The following is a 20526-nucleotide window of genomic DNA, read 5'->3' on the forward strand; positions in this document are numbered from 1 at the left end:
AGAGGTGGCAGCCCACAGTCCTACACGAGATAAAAGCCATGCAGGGGCTTCCCTGGTGGTGCACTGGATAAGACTCCACGCTCCCAATGCAGGGGGCCCATGTTCGATCCCTGGTCAGGGAACTAGATCCCACATGTATGCCGCAACTAAGAGTTCACATGCCACAACAAAGGAGCCCACGTTCTGCAACTAAGCCTACCTGCTGCAACTAAGACCCATCGCAACCAAATAAATAAATATTAAAAGAAAAAAAAAGCCATGCAGTGATCAGAGATAGGCCTGATTGCAGGGTAAGTGCTGGAAAAACTGCTCGTAATCATGCCAGTGATGATCACCCCTCCCTGCCATCCTTATCCCTGGTGCTCAGGTTAAAAGCGCAGACTCTGAAACCAAATCCGAAGTGAAGCCTCCCCTCCCTGAAGTTTCAGACCGGTGGGGTTGGGTAGGCCCAGGACACTGCAGTTAACAGTGGAGTGTGCCCCAGGGCTGAGAGGTGCATGGCCTCTGGTTGAACTCCTCCTGCCATTCCTGCCAACACTAGGAGGAGGGTGGGGGGTGCTGGAGGTGACAGATGTGCGCCCATCCAGGTCCACTCGGCACAGTGGCTGTCACCCCCGCTGCATACCAGACTCACCAGGAAGAACTGACAACTTCTGACACTTGGTCCCTCCCAGCACCAACTGAATCAGAACCCAAGGCTGGGCTTGGGCAACGGTGGGTTTGGTTTTTTAAAAAAAACTTTTTTAGTAATTTTTTATATTGACAATTTCACACCTACAGAAAAATTTCAACAGAGAGCACAGAACTCCCTTACTCAGATTCACCGAGGCCTTACGTTTTGCCCACTTGCTTTATCTGTATATATACACTTTGAACCACGTGAGAAGGAACTGCAGACCTTCGGCTCCCCGCCCCCCCCACCCCGGGAGAGTTCCTGTGCGGTTTTTCTAAGAACAAGGACGTCCTCTCACCTACTCAGGACAAGTATGAAACTCAGAAACCAACACTGATGTTGTACTCTTCTAATCCAATCCATAGGCTGTATTCAGAGTGCATCAATAATGTCCTGCAGTATTTTTTTCCCTGGTTCAGAAGCAGGCCCGGGGTCACACACCGTACGTGGTTGTCATGCCCTATTTTAAAACTACCACAGTGAGAACTGAGAGTCTTTCAGGCCCTATGGCGACCCCTGGCCACCTCTGCAGAAAGACTCAGGCGGTGACTACCTTCCAGGGAACACAGAACTCAGAGCCCAGGAATTCCTGCCCCTCCCTCCAGCCTGTGGGTGCCGGGAAGGTGCCGTCTGCCCTCCGATCCCTCCCTGCCAAAGGCCTCTCAGGACAAGCAGCCTCTCCCAAGAGCACAGACAGGCCACATCCTGCTCCCAGACCCCTGCTGATGACAGGGCACGGCTGCCATCTCCTTTCCCACTGGCCCCCCTCAGCCCAGGGATCCCTGATGGTGTGCAGTGACTGGGAACCCAGATCTAGTGATGGCTGGGCCGGGAGGACTGTCTGTGCTGTCATTCAGCCAAAGTTCCCTCAACACTGGAGAAGGGGTGAGGGGTAGTCAGGGCCCGGCAGACTCAGGCCCTCCTGCCCTCGTTACCAGAAAGCTGGAGAAATCCTTGTAAGATGGTGGGAAACCGGCCCAACATGCTATTCCAGCCCATCTCCCCTTCCCATACATGTCCCCAAACTGTCCCCTCTCCTGACCTTTGTCCACATCTTTCTGATAGGATAGCCACTAGCCCCATGTGGCTATTTAAGTTAATTAACATTAAAAATTCAGGTTCTCCATTGCATTGGCTACATTTCAAGTAATTAACTGCCACACGGGGCTAGTGGCCACCGTAATGGGCAGTGCGGGTGCGGAACATCTCCATCATTGCAGGAAGTTCTGCTGGACGGCATGGCACCATCCTCATCCAAGCCACCGTCAGTCTTCCGTGCCACCTCCTCCCTGGTCTCCTGCTGCCCCTCAATCCATTATCCACCTGGCAGCTGGATGGATGGATGGTGACACAAGTAAAATCACACGCCTCTCCCCTCAACTGAAACACCTTCAGTGGCTCCCTACTGCCCTTTGCAGAAAATCCAAGCCTCTCCCAGTGGTCCACGTGACCCTGGTGCCCACCAATCTTGACTTCATCCCCCTTCCTCCTGCCCCACTCACTCGCTGCAGTACAACCAAGGCAGCCTCCTTGCTGTTTCTCAAACCCATCAAGCTCTTGTGCCACACCTGGAATGCTTTTCCCTCATTTTTTCCCCCATTTCCTTCCTAGCATTTTATTTTTAAACATTCAGACTGACCATCCACAGTATTTCCTTTTTCAAGATAATTGCCTTCTCTCTACTACTTACTGGTGACGCCACCTTATACGTCACACTTTTTTTTTTGGCGACACCGCACGGCTTTGGGATCTTGGTTCCCCAACCAGGAATTGAACCTGGGCCCTTGGCAGAGAAAGCCCAGAATCCTAGCCATTAGGCCACTAGGGAACTCCCGTCACACTTTTTAGAGTGCCTTTGCCTATAAATGATTAAGAAATCTTTACAGGGACTTCCCTGGTGGCGCAGTGGTTAAGAATCTGCCTGCCAATGCAGGAGACACGGGTTTGAGCCCTGGTCCAGGAAGATCCCACGTGCCGCGGAGCAGCTAAGCCCGTGCACCGCAACTGCTGAGCCTGCGCTCTAGGGCCCGCGAGTCACAACTACTGAAGTCCACGTGCCTAGAGCCTGTGCTCCGCAACAAGAGAAGCCACCGCAATGAGAAGCCTGCGAACCGCAATGAAGAGTAGCCCCCGCTCACCGCAACTAGAGGAAGCCCGCGCGCAGCAACGAAGACCCATGAAAAGAAAAAAAACAGCAAAGACCCAACGCAGCCAAAAAAAAAAGAAACCTTGACAACAACCACCTGCCTGATGTGCTAGTCAGGGATCTTATGAATACTCCCATTTACATATAAAGAAACATGAGCCGTGAAGTGACCCCTCTGAGGTCACCGAATCAGAGCCAGGCCTCACTCCACATTCATTCAATTCCAAGGCCAGTGTTCCTTCTGCTGATACGTAGCAATGCTCTATTCTGCTCTGTAGTGCGCAAAAACAGGTTCTGGGCCTCTACGATATGATGAGCCTCAGAATTCTGGCCTCACGTACACTCTGATTCCCTTTTAGAAACACGGCAGGAGAAGACAAGCAGTTGTAAAACGGGGCTACGGTGTTCTGACGTCTCCTCCCATCTTGCCCGGCTGATTCCTCAGAGAGGCCTTCCCTCACCATGCAAAGTCCATCCACAGCCTGTACTCACACATTTATTTGTTTACCGCCTGTCTCCCCGGAAACTGTAAGCACCCTGAGGGCAGGGTCCGTGTCTGTCCTTAAAAATCATTCCTAGCACCGGGTAGGTGTCCAGTCACTATTGGCTGGTGCGTGGTTGAGAAGTTGTTCAACTCTTGTCAGATGCAGCAGAGACGAGGGCTGAGACATGCCACTGGGCTTCGCAATTAGGGCCTGTGCTGACTGCAACAGGCTTGATGAGGGCGGAGTCAGACTGCAGTGGGTTGAATGAGGAAGTCAGACCAAGCCTGCTCCTGGCTCAGGGCCTCTCCCTTGCTGTTCCCTCTTCTAGAAGGCTCTTCCCAGGTAACAGCATGGCTCACTCCCTCCTTTCCTTCAGGTCTCTGCAGAAATGTCACCTCTTCCAAGAGAACTTTCCAGACTGCTCTGAAACAAGAGCCTCCTTTGCAGTCTGTCCCATGACCAACTATGGCTTTATTTTTCTTCCTAACAAGTATCACTACCTGACATCACAGTTTTTTTCGTTTGTGGGGGGAGATGTCCCTCATGAGCACGTAAGACCCTGAGGACAGGCCATCTCTGTAGTGCTCACTGTTACATCACCTGGCGCACAGACAGGCTCTATAAACATTTGGGGAATGAACGAACAAACAAATGAGCCGGTGAATAAAGTGGAATAATAATCTCTATGGCTTTCAGGTTTGCAAGGGCATTTCACTTCCATCACCTGTGTTAATTTTTTTTTTTTTTTTTTGGCCGCACCTCGCAGCGCACAGGATCTTAGTTCCCCGAGCAGGGATCGAACCCGTGCCCCGTGAAGTGGAAGCACAATTCTTAACCACTGGACCGCCAGGGAAGTCCCACCTGTGTTAATTTAAGCAGTCACCCCCCCCCCCACCGCCCAAGGAAGCTGGGCGGGCAAGTTCTTCCTGTCAGGAGCCCGGTGGGGCTGCGGGTTTCAAGGTCACTGACGGGCTCCCTGTGAGCTGAAGCACCAACGCAGTTCCCAGCTCCAAGGTCAGTTTCCTGCCCAGACGCTGTAAAAGCTCCAATCCTCCTGGGAAGCCTTCCTAATTGGGAATTAATCTCTGGACCTCAGTTTCCTCATCTGTGAAATGGATATGTGAGGAGCAGTTGAGCCTCGATAATAGTAAAAATGATTAGTATCAACAATATTTATTGGCAGTGCTCTCACTCATCACATGCCAGGCCCCATTCAAAGCCCTTTACCTGCATAGACTCATCACTCCTCACTATGATTCCTCACTACTGGCTATTGTTTTTTGTTTTGTTTTGTTTTGTTTTTGTCGAGTCACGCAGCTTGTGGAATCTTAGTTCCCCGACCAGGGATTGAACCCAGGCCCTTGCCCGTGAACGCGCAGAGTCCTAACCACTGGACCGCCAGGGAATTCCCACTACTGCTATTGTTATCCCCAATTTACAGATGCAGAAACTGAAGCACAGAGAGGTGAAGTGACTTGCCCAATGTCACACAGCCAAAGGGAAGCTTCATAAAGGACAGAAGACCATAGGTAGGACTATTGGGGTGCTTCTCTCTCAATCCACCCCAGAGGATAGGGAGCTGTCCTCACCCTACAAGCTCCAACCCTGACCCAGTGAGGAAAGGCTGCCAACAAGGGGATCTTGAGAGGGAGGGACTCTGGGAGAGGATGGGTAGCCAGCCCAGATCCCACCGCCTCTTCCCAGCTGTCTTCTTGACTTGACTGTGCCTGGCTCAGCTTTCCCCAGGAGTTCAGTGTGAGCCTCCACACAGGGACCAGGCCTGCAGACCTGGGTGCTGTTGACGTCATGTCTCCTTGGGAGGAGTGGAGTGTCCTGGACACCCCACCCCTATGAGTCAGGAAAGCCAAGCTCCACTCAGACTCATTTTCCATGATCTTGGCACCTTCCCTCTCTGGGCCTCAGTTTCCTTATCTGAAAAAGGGGGTGATAACCCTGCCCTTGATATTGGAAGTAAAGGACTTGTAGGCTAAGCAATGCTGGGCAAAGGTGTGGGCCTGCAGTTACTATTGAAATAGAAACTGAATGGGGACCTGGGTGGGGGATTCTAACCCCAGATCTTTGGACCCACGAGCTCTAGAAGGTCTCCAATCCACAAGGTGATACAATTACCCTCCCCATTTACCCACAGGGATGCCAAGACTTAAAGGGGGCAAAGTCATCTGCCCAGAGGCAAACAGGGGTCCCACTCTGGCCTCTGCAGACGGGCTTGAGAGGTTAAAAAAGCCCCCCGAGTTATGTGCAAAAGGACACATTTGCTTCTGGAGAGGAAAGGTCTTCTGAGCCACAGCTCCCCCAGAAGCTGCCCATCTTCCTGAAGCTGGCGGTGCCGCGGGGCCTGAGGAAGTGAGGCTCACGCGAGCATTATTTCCTTTGTGGGAAGCTCTGCCATGACAGTCATCTTTCGGGGGTATGGTCTCTAAGACCTGGTGCCGGGTTGAGGAGAGGGTGTCATCGGGCCACAGTGGTCCCCAAATCTGCCAGAGGACATCCACAGGGCACGTGGTTCCCAGATCTGGCCCGGGGTGTTGGTCAGGGGAGGGGTGCAGGCAGCGTGAGAAGGGGAAGCTGCCACAAGAGGAACCTACTTTTACTAGTGCTACTGGGGCCCGCCCACCTGTGTCTCCTAACCGCGGCCTGGAGCTCAGACCACGCATGCGCCGACAGACCCGCAGCGTCAGCTCCCCCGCCTCCAGGGCTCCTGGCTCCTAGGCACCCCTCTTGTCCGTGATTCCTGTCTTAGCGACTGCTTTGCGCCCCACTTTTCCTACTGTTCCCATCGCAGGCTGGGAAGGGGACCACAGCTCCCCACCTCCCGGGGCAACTCCAGCCAGTCCTGTGGAGCCCCACCCCAAAGCCCAGCTAGCTCTGTCTCTGGTTGGTGTCTTAACATCCCACCTCGCCCCCACCTCCCCTCTCTCTGCCCAGGAAACTTCAGACTTCACCGCAGCTTCCTGCTTCTGAGGGTGTCAGGGCCGGCAGATGAGCTGCTAGGGCAACGGGTGTTCACAGCGTCCGCCCCCTTCACCTTTGCGCACTGAGAGCTCCGTCACCCCTCCATCCACCCTCCCGCCGCAGTGGTGTCTGTAACTGCTTCCGCAGGACGGAGACAAGTAGCCAGACTGTCCTCCCACACGGACCCCTGTGGCTGAGGTCCTGGGTGTGGAGAAATTCAGCCTCTCGGGGGGGCCACCCCAACCCACAGCTCTGGGCACCACTGGTTGGCTGGAAAGATGCTCCCTTGCCCCCCCCACCTCCCACCATGGGGTCTAGCCCATCAGGTTCTAGAACCTTCTACAACAACCTTTACTAGACTTGGGGCTTCCCTGGTGGCACAGTGCTTAAGAATCCGCCTGCCAGTGCAGGGGACACGGGTTCGAGCCCTGGTCCGGGAAGATCCCACATGCCGCAGAGCAACTAAGCCCGTGCACCACAACTACTGAGCCTGCACTCTAGAGCCCACATGCCACAACTACTGAGCCCACGTGCCACAAGTACTGAAGCCTGCACGCCTAGAGCCCGTGCTCCGCAACAGGAGAAGCCACCGCAGTGAGAAGACCGCGCACCGCAACGAAGAGTAGCCCCCGCTCGTCGCAACTAGAGAAAGCCCACACGCAGCAACGAAGAACCAACGCAGCCAAAAATAAATAAATAAATAAGTAAATAAACAGATAGATAAATAAATAAATAAAACCACCGTTACTCATCTCTACCTGGGCCACTCCCTTCACCCTCTGTCTCTTTTTCTAGGTGATCACCTGGCCATTCTTTCTGCCACTTTCTTCGGGTATCTGTCCACCCCAGAGAGAGAGACGAATCTCATCACCTTTATCACAAAGGACCTTCTCCAGGGGTGTCTCTGCACCCAGGTTTCTTCTTCGTTCATTCATTCCACAAGCCTCGCTCTGGGACAAGCGCCATGCTGGGCGCTGGCGTGTGGAAGAGGAATCACCCAGGCTTTCCTTCACGCTCCTCCTGACAGTGGGGCTTCCCAAGTCACAGCGGGACACCCTTGAGGGAGCGGCCACGTCTCTTCCCCCCAGAATATCCCTCCTGGGCCGTCCTGCTGACTGCGAGGCCAGTCTACTCCCCCAGGGATGCCACTGAGAGGTTCAAACCCCAGCTCTGCTTTTCTACCGCCTGGAACAGTCCTGCTGGGAAAGCAGGGGGTGGGGGCCAGCACAGAGCTCTGCAGGCAGCGGGTTCAAAAGAATAGGCTTGGGCTGGGGCCTGGGCCTGAATGGCAGAAGGTTAAAAAATCACAATGACAACACTTAGCGAGCCCTTCACAAAAGCCAGGCCCTGCGCTAAGTGCTGCATGTCACATGAATTTGATGTAATCCTCACAACTATTTTAGCCTTGATTACAGAGAAGGAAACTGAGACCTAGGTGTCCCCACTGACACGCAGCCAGGGGAGCCGGCATCAAAGCCCAGGTCTGACTCCAAAGCATGTGGCAGGAAGTTGTGGACAGGTAATCATTGCCCCGAGTGGTCACTACTTCTGATGATTTGGGAAGGAGCTCTCCCCATCCCTCCCACAGTAGCTCTTAGGGAAAATCATTCCTTATACCAAGTAGAAGCTTTCCAGAACCTCTACAGGACAATCTACGCTGATAAGTTCTTTGAGCATCTTTCTCTGGGTGAGGCCAGAAAGACCAGAAGCGATCCCTACTCTGGGTCCGATGAGGGAGGCTGCGGTGAAGCCCTGAGGGCAGAGGAAGGAAGGGAGAGTGAAATCTTCCCTCCGACTCGCCCTGCCCCACCAGCACTCTACCCACAAAGTGCGGTTAATGAACCTGCCCCTACCTGGGTCCCGGACAGGAAACATGTGAAACTAAAAGTGTCCCAGACACCATGATTTTTACTGCTCTTGGGGCCACACCCTTGGGAATTCCTCAGACGCCTTTGGCTTTCCCAGTTCAAGGGGCTAGAGGCATGGCCCTGTTCTGGGGGCAGCCCTGCAGGGCCCTCATCCAACAAGAGAGGGTCCTTAGAGGCCACTATAGGGGGGACACACCCATATGGCAAAGTCAGGAATGGAGGAGGGGCCTGGGGCTGGGAGAGCCCCTTTCCTGAACCTCTCCAGGGTGGAATGAGAGATGTTACTGACAGCCTTATGGAGCGGTGGGGAGGAGAGGGGTGGTCCTGGATTTTGGCCCTATCCAAGGCCAGTTGGAAGACTTCACCTGATACATACAAAGCTTGGCCAACAGGGGAAGGGACACCTGATGACATAGTTCCCTGCAAATCACTAAACACTGAGTCACAGAGGCTGGGTGAGGCCCCAGCTGGGATCCTGACCTTTGCTCCCCAAAGTTGATTCAGCCCAGAGGGGAGTCAGGGCAGGATGGAAGCTCCCCAAGGGTACCAGTACCAGCAGTGTTACCCAAATCCTCCTGTTGGCTGTGCTCCTCCACCCAGCCCCCAACAATAGGAACGCGGATGACTGTGACGCAATTAGCATAAATACACTTGCCTTAGGAGCTGCAGGTGGCAGAGAGAACCTTATTTTGGACCTACATTCCCTAGAGCTCTGTTCCTTCTTCAGTGCCAGGAAGAAACAGAACTGTAGCCACAGAATCCTAGAACCACAGGCTCAAAATTACAGACCATAGAATTCAGAGTCATGCACCATAGTCCATGGAATTCCAGAAACATGAGACTCATAATGTGTAGCTCCAGGGCCCTAGAGCCTCAGGACTGTTGGCCACAGAATCCTGGAGTCACAGGCTCTGATCTGTAGCCCAAAGTATTCTAGAACATAGGACCCAGAAATGCAGCCCACTGAACCCTAGCACCAGGGGACTCAGATCTGCAGCCCACGCAATCCTAAGAGACCACAGCCTGTAACACACGAAATCCTGGAACCATGATAAGCAGAAGCAAAGCCCACGGTTTTCTAGAACCATAGGAGAGGAAGGAACCCGTGAGCCCTCAGAACATCAGCGCTAGGAGGGTGGCTCAGGAACTCACCTCTTCCAAATACCCTCCTTTTACAGATGGGGCGACTCTGTCGGCCTCCAGCACCACCCAGTCAGGCGGTGGTCAACCGGTTCCCAGCCAGCGCCCCTCCGCGCCCTCCAGGAGTGACGGGATGTCAGGGCCCGGGAGAGGCAGAAGGGCGGGCGGGGATGCCCGGCGGGGGATGCCCCTCAGGGGAAACCCTCCTGGCGGACCCTAGGACCCTCGCCGCGCAGGCGCACTCACCGGCGGTGTCGTATAAGTTCAGGGTCACCTCCTTGCTGCCCACGGTCACGCTGGCCGTGTACTTCTCGAACACGGATGGGGCGTAGTGCTGTCGGAGAACGGGCAGGGTTGGTTCTTAAGGGGTGCGGCGGGGACCCAGGGTCCGACTGGATCCCCACCCCCACCTTCACCCCATCCGGCTCAGCCCCCCTCACTCTGCTGGGCTCTGGAATTCCCGAGGGGGCGCCCCGGGGTGACGGCCGCCTCTCCGTGCGCAGGACGCCAGGGACCTGGGGTCCGGGCTCGGGGCGCAGGCTGAGGTCCGTCCCTCACTCCCAGTGGTCCCAAGCCCGTCTCCCCCGCCCCCAGCCTGCCTCCAGCCCCCCGGCGGGCCTCACCTCGGGGAAGGACCCCTGGCTGTACACCATGAGCAGCGAGGTCTTGCCGCAGCCGCCGTCGCCCACAATCACGATTTTCAGCTCCTTCTTGCCCGGGCCCGGGGCGGCAGTCGGGGCTGGGGCCCCAGGGTTGTCCATAGCCAGGAGCAGGCAGCACTGGCGGCGGCGCCCTGAGGAGAGCGCTACGGTTGAGCGATCCGGGGCGGGGCGGGGCGGGCCCCAGGGCGGGGCTAAGAGAAGGCCCGCCCTCGGACCCGGCACCTCCTCCGCCAGGCAGCCGGCCTGGTCGACCTCCCAGCGTATTTCCTTCCTGCTAGGCTCTCGGCCCAGAGTCTTCACCTCTCATTCCCAGGGAAACTGAGGCAACTGAGAAACGGAGTGCTCAGCGGCAAGCGCAGCTCCCATCTCCTCTCCTGCTAGTCACGGCGCCCCCCACGCCCCAACCGGGAAGATCTGATAGTTTCCGCCCCTTCCCGCCTGGCACCCTTGATTGGCAGTCTCTGTCTTCGGGCAGGGACCCTCTGATTGGCCGACTCGGCCTCCTCCATCGGGCAGGGTCTCTTTGATTGGCGGACTGCCCCCCAGCCCTCGGGTTCGAGGAGCCTTGGTCTCAAGCTCTGGGAAAAGTCCCCCAGCTTCGCCCCGCCCCAACTATGTGGTCTTGGGGAAGTCCACTCTGACCTCAGTTTCCCCCCCCCAGAAAGTAGCATCGGTGGTGCCAGTTAAGATCCCGGCATAGGGGTCCTCTCTGCCCACGTGGTCTGGCCCTGTGGGAGTGAGCCTGTGTGTGGGTTGGGGAATAGCGGTTCCGCTTACCTATCACCCCACCTCCCGAAGGTGGAGGTCTGGCGCCCTCTGCCGGGCGATGGCGTCGGCGCGGCGAGTTTGGGAACAGGTGAGTGGCCCCAGAACCCTTTCGAGGGTTGGCCCCAAACCAAGCGGGCGGGAACCTCTTTCTAGCAAGGCCCAGAGGCGTGTGAACCAAGCAAGACGCCGTCGAGAAGGGGAAGGGGAAGGTCAGGGTAAATCTAGTTGAGATAAGCCGGGCCCCCTTCCGTCCACTTTGGAGACTGATAAGCCTGCTCCCACCAAGAAATTTGTGTTCTCCAGCCAGCAGCCACATATCCTTCATCCCAACCTTTCTCCTCAACCCCCTCACCCAAACTATTTATTGAGCATTCACTCTGGCCAGGTACTATCAGGGCGGCTGGGTGAAACCACCCCTGCCTCCCACCCCTTCCCTCCCTTGGACTGTCTTTTGCACAAACCAGGCCAGTGGTCAGGAGTGGCAGAGGGACCCCCAGGAGCAGGCATGTACCAGGCAGGCACTGAGACATGGCTAGGTGAGAGAGCAGAATCTTTCCCAGCTGGGGTAGGACATCTGAAAGTTTCCTCAGAGAAGGGCTGGCTGGATTCAGGATCTTCTTGCCCTCACCCCACCCAGAAGATTCCCCATTTTCAGATTCTCAGCAAGGATCAGGTAAACTTTACTTCGGAAAGGAAATCGCCAACCCGGCAATACCATAAATGCCAGGTCAACGTTTTCAGAAAATGCAAGGCATAATCTGACCACCAGATGGCAGCAGAGACTGCCCCCCAGAAGCCCCCAAAGAGCCCAGAGCTGGGAAGAGAAGACCCAGCTCCAGGTTCTTAGGTGGAAAGCCCTACCCTGTCACCGGGCCAGAGGGCATTTGCTGGGTCAAGCACCCCTAGACAAATTTACAGCAATTCATTCATTCCTTCTTTGCAGCACACGTTTATTGAGAGGCAATTGTGTTCCTGCCTCTGAGGAGGAACTCAGTCCTGGGGGAAGCAGTCTAAAGGAGTCTGCAAGATGAGAACAATTCAGACACTGGAGCCCCTGTGGGGTTCAGAGAAGGTTGAGAGCTGGGCAACACATGAACTAAGCTTGGCAGTGCTGGCAGGAAGGGCCAGTGGAAGTAGGATGGGTACCCAGCCTGAGTAAATGCATGGTGGCTGGAAACCCCATCAGGTTTGGCAGTGGCTGGGGCGTGAGGAGGGAGGCCAGACATGGTTGTCAAGGTGATGAGGGTTAGATCACAGAGGCCTGGCTACTGGGCTCAAGATGGGTGTCAGACAGGCTCTGAACAGGAGAGGAGCCCAGCCAAAGCTCTTTCCGGTGACCAGGGGGGAGCTGTGATTGGTTGGTGAGGACAGGGCTGGGGCCATCTCTGCACAGTGGCAGCCTGGGGCTGGCAGGAGAGGAGGGGGAGGAAGCCATCACTCAGGGAGAGGGAGGATGGAAGAGGGCTTTGAGGGAGGGGAGGACCACTTACCTTTGAGCCAGGCACAGGCCTGACCTCACATCAGGTACCCTGAAGCTCAGGAGTGACTGGGAGAGTAAGACTACCTCATCTGGGAAGGGCCTTGAGAGAATTCACTTAGAAGGATCAGCCCACTCTGAGCAAACTGTGGAAACTGCTCCAGCCCGTAGGGAGAGGGCACTTGACTTTCCTCAAAATCCTCAGACCTCGGTTTCCACCTTTTCTGTCTAACTAATGGATTTCAACTTATAACAGAAAAAATGACTTACACGAAAGCAGGTCTTCCCAGGCTGGCCCAGGTCCAGGCAGGACAGCTGACACTGGCCCCAGCCTGCCCACCCACCCCTGCCTGGCCAAGAGGCTGGCACAGAGCCCCAGCCTCACCCGGCCTGGAGCGTGTTTGATTTGGACCTGGCTCCAGTGGTGGTGTAGGGGATGGATCTGGAGCTAAAAATACCCAGCAGCCAGGCCAGCTGCTCGGAGCTTCCTTAGAGGTGCTGGGCCAGGGCAGGCCAGCTGAGGCACTGGGAACACACACAGGCCCGGGGAGCCCTACTCCCTTACCTGCAAGATGTTCCGAGGACCCATGCCATTCTTCTATTCACCAGGAATTCCTGGAGAGATTTAGGAGGGTAAGAAAAAATTCTTTAAACTGGTTCTTCCCACAAAGCTGTTGACACAGAAGCCTAGGGGAGCTGGCAGGTGGCATTTGCGGGGGTGAACTGATTTGTGTTCACATCTAGGCCTGGGATCTAGCGAGGCAAACTGATCACAAGAGAGAAGTAGGGCCAGATCCACTTCTGTCTTGTCAGGGCAAGGTCTGGCCAGCACAGGTCAGGATGCGGATGTTAACAACAATGCTAATAGCTTCCACTTCCCTGGTGCCCCAGCACACTCTGGGAGGTCACTACACACCTGAGGGGTCATCCACCCCACGTGAGACAGAAGTAACTGACCATCCTCTGAGGTCCCAGGGATGGGAGGTGGCCCAGCGCAGCCTGGGGGATCAAGGCTGTCTATCCCTGTCCCAGGACTCTCTCCAGGCTCAACATCTGGTGGTGGGGTCAGGGGAGTCACCGCGGGAGTACAAAGAGATACCTCCACAAAGCCAGACTCAGAGACAGGTCAAGGGTTATCTGCCAACCTCCTCCTCCTGGTTCACAGGGGAGACCACGACTCCTGGAGGGAAAAGAGCTCGTCGAGGTCACTGGCCAGATGGAGACGGCACTGGACCCAGGCAGCCTCTGAGATGGCGGGGTGCCCATCTCCACAGTCCAGGCAGAGGTTGTTTCCACCCAGGGGGTCCAAAAGGTCGTACTCCACGCCTGGGCTCTCGGCCAACGGGCCGGAAGGGGCGGGGCCCTGGCGTCCAGTAGGAAGGCAGGTCCGGCCACCTCCGGCCGCCCTTCCGCTGGCGTGGCCCTCTCCAGGCAGGCTCCACCGGCTGGGCGCCAGGAGCAGCCCCGCCCCGAGCTTGCTGGGTGACCGGTGGGTGGAGCCACCCTCTCGGCAGAGGAAGCAGTCTGAGGACTGATAGGCTGCCCCGCCCCTCCCTTCACCTAGGAGGTACTGGCGTGCCAGACAAAGAAATTAGAGTGGGTGAAAAAGAAAAGGAAGCGGGAAGGGGTACGATCCTTCCAGGTCATCGGGACACCTCTCCCTTCCAAGAATCACACCCGGACCACAGTGGAGCACCTCACTGTTCCCTAATTGGTCCGAAGGCGGGAGCGGAGGAACCGGCTGTAACCCTCCAAGCTGCTGCTGGAGGAAAAGTTTTAAATCAATTATTTAACTATCCAATGCCCACGGGAGGTAAAGACCCCAGCCCCGTGGAGCCCCAAGGACTCTATCAGAAGGGATGCAGGACACCCTCAGGGAGCAGAAAGGTCACCTGAGAATTCAGGGAGTTGAATGAACTCATCAACGGCAGAGCCGAATTTAAACCTCCGGATTGGGGCAGACTGTGGAAAGAGGGAAAGGCTCATACGATACTAATAATGTGAGCCTCGCCAACTTTTACAAAGTGCCCACCCTGGGTAGGGGGAAGGGAGTCTGGTGCCAGGTGTGGTCGGCTGCACCCCTTTGCCCCCAGCAAAAGACAGCGTGGACCAAATCCAGCTTATCTGGAGACCCTCATGGCGCCAAGGCATGGCAGCCAGAAGGAGCTGAGAGTACCACGCTGGTTACTTTCAACCAAATAGCTTTCCCAGCTCCCAGGCAGTGACGCCAGCAGACAGCTAGCACGGGCAGGAGCCCAGAATAACCCAGCAGCTGGGGCGAGGGGGTGCCACGGACACAGGTGCTGGGCTGGAAGACACCTGGAATCTCATCCTGACTGCCGGTGGTGACCTCCTGACCTTGGGTGAGTCACGTTACTCTCCGGGTGGGGGGCACCCCCCAAACCATGACCCATCATGGAACAGCCTGTGAACTTGAAGAAAGGCCACCATCCCAACTCACACACTGGAGTAAAAATGGAGCTGGCGCCCATCCTGCAGAATGTCAGCCTTCCCCTTTGCCCTGAGGCTGTGCCACGTGCTACGAGGTGGGCTGCTGGGGGAGGAGCTCTCAGACAGCCCAGCACCACTCCCCGCAGCCACCTCCGAAGGGGGGCCTACTAGTGTGAAGCCTGTGAGGCCGGCCCCCTTAATCGCACTTAATCCGCCCTCCACCCTTTACGGTAGGCTTCATTATCATCACTTTACACAGGAGACTCGCCCAAGGTCAACCAGCACAGGGGAGAGTCAAGCCCACAGCTGCCTGCCTTAGAGCCTCCCTCGATTAAGCACCAACACGCCCCCAACAAAACCTCTGGGTCAAACCCTACGGCTCCCCCAGTCCTCACTCCAGCCCCCAAGCTGAGGGATGGGATAAAAGTGAGCAGAGCCTACGAGACCCGGAAGTCAAGCCTGGGCCCGAACGAGGGAGGCGGCGCAATCAGCAGCACCTGGACCCAAATGGCTCATCAAAGTAATCGCAAACTAGAGATCACATGGGGGAGGGGTCAGAGCAAGGGCCGCACTGTCTCCAGCTGCGGAGCTTCCTGGAGATAAAGAGAATGGGAAACTGCATGCTGTCAGCTTGCGTGAGAATAAGGAGAGCTGCCATCACTACGAAACGACACCTCCGCACCAAGAAATAGGTCGGGGTTCCAAGCGCACATGCTTGGGTCCTCACAACTCCCCAGGTGTAACCTGGCCCAAAGGTTCTCAAAATGTCTCCACAAGGCAGCATCAGCATCACCTGGGAACTTGTTAGAAATGCAAGTTCTCAGGCCCCACCTACTGAATCAGAAACTCAAGGACCGGGCCTCGGAGTCGATTCTAATGAGCCACCCGTGTGATTCGGCTGCACACTCAACTTTTGACAATCTGTGCAGATGGTGAAACTGGGGCTGAGGGTCTGTGCTGCTTACGCAAGGTCACAGCAGGTAAAATGGCTAGCCAGGTTTCAAATCCGGGTTTGTCCCGTTCTACAAACAGGGCTTTTTCTTTTCTTTTTTTTTTTTTGGTTGGGTGGGGGGGCCCTGGGTGAGGTGTAATCGTGGGAATTCCCTGGAAAGGGAAGAGTCAAGAAACCTCTTTCTTAAAGAAAGCTGGCCCAGATCTCAGGTCTTTCTGTTCTTCACCTCCCCAGCAGCCAGACCTCAGAGGGGAAGAGGCCAGCTCACACAGTCACCCCACACGCCCCCAGCGGGGGCCGGAAGGGAGGGCCAGGGCTGGGCCCGGTTTCCTGGCAGCTGCCTGTGTCTTTCACAAGAGGCATCCAGGGCACTCCACCCACCACACAGCACACAACTGGGAAATACTGGGTTGGCCAAAAAGTTCGTTCGGGCTTTTGTAAGATGTTACGGAAAGACCCGAACGAACTTTTGAGCCAACCTAATACATGCAAGTGCAGCCTCTCCTATGCTGTTAAATATGGCAAAGAATTGCACGCCCCAAACTCCTGACAGCGGAAGCTGACAGGCGGGGATGGATGGACCAAGCAGGCCCAGCAGGCAGCCGATTTCACACACAGTCCCACACATCTGTGTGGGGGAAGGGCTGCAGAACCAGACTAGCAGGTTTGGGGTGCCCGCCCTCCCTGGGCTCCAGGCCAAAGCCCCCCAAATCTCTCTCGCAGGCTGGGAAAGGGCTCACACCTACCTTAGTGGGAGGACTGTCAGAGTCAAACTAGGCCTGCTTCTGTCCAAAGGAGGACGGTCCACTCTGGGGGTACCGAGCCCCTTCTCCGGTCATGATCCTGGGGGGAAAAATCGGAGGGTGTTTTAGGGCGTCGATGGCCACAAACCGGACACGGTCTCCATGAGGGAAGGGGAGCCTTACAAATGCCGCTCCCCCCTTCCCAGCTGCCAAGGCGGCCCTCACTCCAGAATGAATAGGAGGGGGGTGTGGATGAATCACTAAGGTTCAGCCCGGGCGCCGAGCAGCAGGCGGCGGCTCATCTGCATTTCCAAAGGCCCGCCCCGTCCGCATCCCCTCCCCCAGGAAGGGCCGGAGACGCGAGGGTTTACCCCAGAGCCCTCCGCCTCTGGGGATCCCGGGGAAGGCCCGCTCGGCTTTCCCAGGCCCCAAACCCCACCCCACCCTCCAGAGCGCCGGCTGGCCGGCTGTGCCTGGACGGCCACCTAGGGACGTCGGTAGCCTGCGTGAGGGCCTCACGCCCCAAGTGGGGACAAAAGGGGCCCACCCGCCCCTCGGGCTCGGCTATCAAAGGGCGGTTGGAAGCCGGACGTGGGCGCCGAGGCTCGGGGTGGGCAGCAGAGACGGCCTGGGATCAGGGCCGGGCTGCGGGGAAGAAGTCCGCGGCCTCTGGAGGAGCCGGTCGGGGTCAGGAGGCGGCCTCGAGGCCCCGACTGGCCCCGTGGCCCTTTGCTACTGGCTCCCGCGCGGGAGGGAAGAGAAAAGACCCCGCGGCCGCGCCGGCCTCCTCGTGCCCGCGGGGGCCCCCAGGTCGGGAGCGGGGTCCGAGGAGGCTGCGGAACCCGCGCTCTTCGTCGACGCTTCCCCGGGCCAGGAGCGTCCCCGCAGGCGGAGGCCTGGAACGCGGGCGGCGCCGCAGCGGCCTCCCCTCCCCCCACCCCCGGCCTCGCCGCCTCCTTCCCTCCTCCCGCCTGGCGCGCGGCGGCCGCCACCGCCCGAGCCGCGGGCGGCGCGCGAAATGGCGCCCGTCTGACCGCCTCGCCCGGCGGAGGCGAGCGCGGGAGCCACGGCGCGCGACGCCCCCAGGCCCGCGGCCCCCAAAACGGCCTCCGTGACCACGCCTCGACCCGGGGCGCTGTGCCCTGCGGGCTCTCGGGGCCCGGCCCGGCCGAGGGGCCGCCGCCTGCTCCGGGCTCCCAACAACAACCGGGAAAGGAGGGAGGAAGGAAGAGAGCGGCCGCCATTAGCCAGCCGCAGTCCCGCCCTGGCTCTTGCCCCGGCCTCGGCCTCGGCCCCGGCCCAGCCGGCGGCTCTGCTCTGAACCTGAAAATAAAACTCGTGTTTGGGAGGGAGGAGCGAGCGCGGCCGGGAGCACAGGCAGCGCTCGGGCTGCAGGCGGGAGAGATGCTGCGTCATGGTGCCAACATGGACGCCGGCCTTTTGTCCTTTTTTGCTCAGGAAGCGCAGGCGCACCCCGGAGCCCCGAAAAGCCGGCTTCGGAGGGCGAGACCCCCACAATCAAAAGGGAAAGAGGCCCCAGGCCCGGAAGGAGAGGTTTCCTCGGCTTTTGTGCCCCCCTTCCCCAAAGCACTTCAATTTCTTCTCCCACCAAGGCTCAGACCTAGAAAAGCGAGGAGGACGAGCGGAGGCGGCTCCGTGGATGCCCGAGGTCGCTGGGGAGACCTTCCTCTCGCCTCCGGGGCAGAAGGGGCAAAAGGGTCTGAAGAGCCCTCCTCGTCCCCACCCCCCCACCCCTCCCCGATCCGGCTGCCAAACATGAAGCTCCAGAAACCTTCTCCCCTCAGCTCCCAAACATTTGCAGCCCTTGGCCTGCTCGAAAAAACATTTCCTCGAAGGGGTAAAAGGCACTTTTTCTGTTGTTGTTGGTTTTTTTTTTTTTTTACTTACCCGCTCAGCCCGGTGCCATGGAGTCTGGAAGATCAAGCTGGGCGGAGGTTTTGGAGGTGTTATTGTAAAAAATATCTTTTAGGGGGATTGTTTAGTTGGGAATATTTGGGGTAGTGGTGGTGTCTTTTTTGTTGTTGTTACCTTTTTAAAGTTACACTCTCATGGCATTTTCTGCTCCTTCCACTTCTGCAAATTTTCCAGGGTTGGGTTGGCAAAAGGCGGCTTCGCTGAGGACTGTTTACTGCTCTGGATATAGCAATGGTGTGACCGTCATTAAGAGACAAAAGGCGAAAATACACAGTCAAATCAAACAAAAGGCAAAAGACGCACCGGCCATCCCAACCACCATAGAAAATACCCCCGAGTTAACGATGGTGTTTGGCTAGAACCAGCTAGGACTTGTTTTCCAGTTTTAATCTAGTTTCCTGTGACGGCTTTAGTCTCTTTACACAAAGAGGTCTTCCTTTCCCTCACCCCCCCCCCCCCACCAAGACGAGAAAAACAGAGATGTTTTTCTTCAAATAGATCGATTTTCAAAGAAAGTGTACATGTTACTGGGAAGAAAGCTGACTAGCATTTATTGCTGTAAACATTTTCAAAAGCTTAAAGCTAAAACCCTAGCTGTATAAAAGCAAAATCGTCTAAAAGCATTTTAACTTTTGTTAGACAAGAGCGACAAAGACATACATGCAGATGAAGGTTCAGAAAATTAAGGACATCTCAGCAACATTAACATGAAAACTGCACTGCGTAAGGACAGAATGGACTGGGTACTTACAATGTAAAAGGTTTTTAAAAACTTAAAAGAGTAACGACTGCTTACAATTTTTTGTTGCTGCCATTTCGCTAGTCCTAAAACTATACATTTAAAACATTACCTTGTTAAAAAGAGAGCAGAAGGAGTTAATAAGATGGCCAGGTTTAAGTGTTTAATAGAGGAAACTATATATATATAAAAATTTATTGTTCAGTCAAGAGAATACAGATCAAGACAGCTCCAAGCTCCCCCCACCCACCCAAGAAAAAAAAAGAGGAAAAAAAATTAAATATGTCGTTTACTTAGGTTTTTTGGAATTCAAAATTGTTAACTGCTGACATTAATGGTGTGCTATGACCTAGTTATACAAGACAAAGATGGATTCCAAGTCATAAGGAAAAATCCAGATCTTTTTAAAAAGTCTTCTTCATTCTTCCAATTGTGAGTCCTTTAGCCTGTTGACAAATGTTAAACACAACACTGAGGCGTCCTGAACTGGATGGTGGAGTCAAAGGAAAAACATTCCCCATTTGCAACAAAGGAAAAACCCACTTGGCCATTTAATTCCATTGCAGAAAAATGGCTCCCCTCATCTGTTGGCCTCTCCTTGGTGTCTGATGAAGGATGTTTTGAGAGCAGCGTCTAATAACTCAAGCCCTATAGAAGCCGCGCGCTGATTGGCTGCCGCGCCCTGCCGCCCTGCTCCAGCCAATTACCTACCCACGGCCAAATTACAAACCCCGAAAAGAGCCCCAATGTGAAATACACCACCACGAAGCCCCAGCGAGGCGACTTCCTCGCCTCGGCCGCCCGACAGGAGAGGCAGAGGGGGCTACAAACGCGTCCTCGCGAAGCCCGGGAGCCTTGGAGTTGAACTCACAAAATGGAAGCCGCGCGCTGATTGGCCGCCGCTACTCCCGGACCTTTAATAAAGAAAGGGGAAGGAAAGATAAATGCAAAAAAGGGGGACTCTCTCTTCCGTCGGTGACTGGAGGAAGGGGGGGGGTGCGGGGAGAGAAGCATGTGTTCACAATTACAGGGCGCTCCTCTCCAAAAATAAAAACAGAAAGAAGCTTCTATCACCCAGGTCCAGGCAAGGGCTGCATCCTCCCAGGAATGTGAATACTAATTTGGTTAAAATCCTGGTTTCCCTTCCCCAGCTCCGCTCCGGGGGGAGGGGGTCGCGGGGCAGAAGAGGAAGCCGGAGCCGAGATACCTCGATTGCAACTCGTCTTGGAGCCTCCTTGCCGCCCCTCACGGCTCTCAGCGTCCAAACACACAATCACACACACACCCCAAAACCCAGCCCTTTCCCCTGAGCCCCCACGCGCCCACCTCCGGTTTTGGCAGTTTGGAAACAGTTTTGGAGGCCCCAGGCGCACGCCGCGGCGGCCGCGGCTCGGAGGGTAGCCCCAGCCGCGGGAGGTAGAGCTCGGGGAGACCCCCTCCCCCGCCAGCCAAGCCCCCCACCTAAGTCCCAGCAGAATAAATAAATTAAAAGGCCTTCCCCCCGGGAGGGGGGA

The 20526-nt window shown here is 56.2% G+C and overlaps 1 protein-coding gene across 11 annotated transcripts in view; it reads right to left on the reverse strand.

Annotated features, from left to right (window-relative positions):
- RHOF (ras homolog family member F, filopodia associated) overlaps window positions 1-20502 on the reverse strand; it is a 32720-nt gene extending 12218 nt beyond the window's left edge. The window contains exons 1-7 of one of the 11 annotated variants that reach the window (XM_082356039.1): window positions 20339-20502; window positions 19884-19926; window positions 18388-18492; window positions 16342-16438; window positions 12758-12807; window positions 9909-10078; window positions 9532-9619 (exon numbers count right to left, since the gene is read on the reverse strand). In XM_082356039.1, the coding sequence (XP_082212165.1) occupies window positions 9532-9619; window positions 9909-10046 (226 nt within the window). In that variant the 5' untranslated portion in view covers window positions 10047-10078; window positions 12758-12807; window positions 16342-16438; ... (1 more) ...; window positions 19884-19926; window positions 20339-20502. Of the gene's footprint in view, window positions 1-9531; window positions 9620-9908; window positions 10079-12757; window positions 12808-16341; window positions 16439-16521; window positions 16769-17613; window positions 17633-17959; window positions 18048-18246; window positions 18350-18387; window positions 18493-19305; window positions 19694-19742; window positions 19864-19883; window positions 19927-20338 lie in introns of those variants that run through there. The other 10 variants (XM_082356037.1, XM_082356040.1, XM_082356038.1 and 7 more) reach the window with 10 other exon arrangements.
- Between the last annotated feature and the right edge of the window lie 24 nt (window positions 20503-20526).

The sequence above is a fragment of the Balaenoptera borealis genome (genome assembly GCF_965194805.1).
Source record: "Balaenoptera borealis genome assembly, chromosome: 14".
NCBI classification, from domain to species: domain Eukaryota; kingdom Metazoa; phylum Chordata; class Mammalia; order Artiodactyla; family Balaenopteridae; genus Balaenoptera; species Balaenoptera borealis.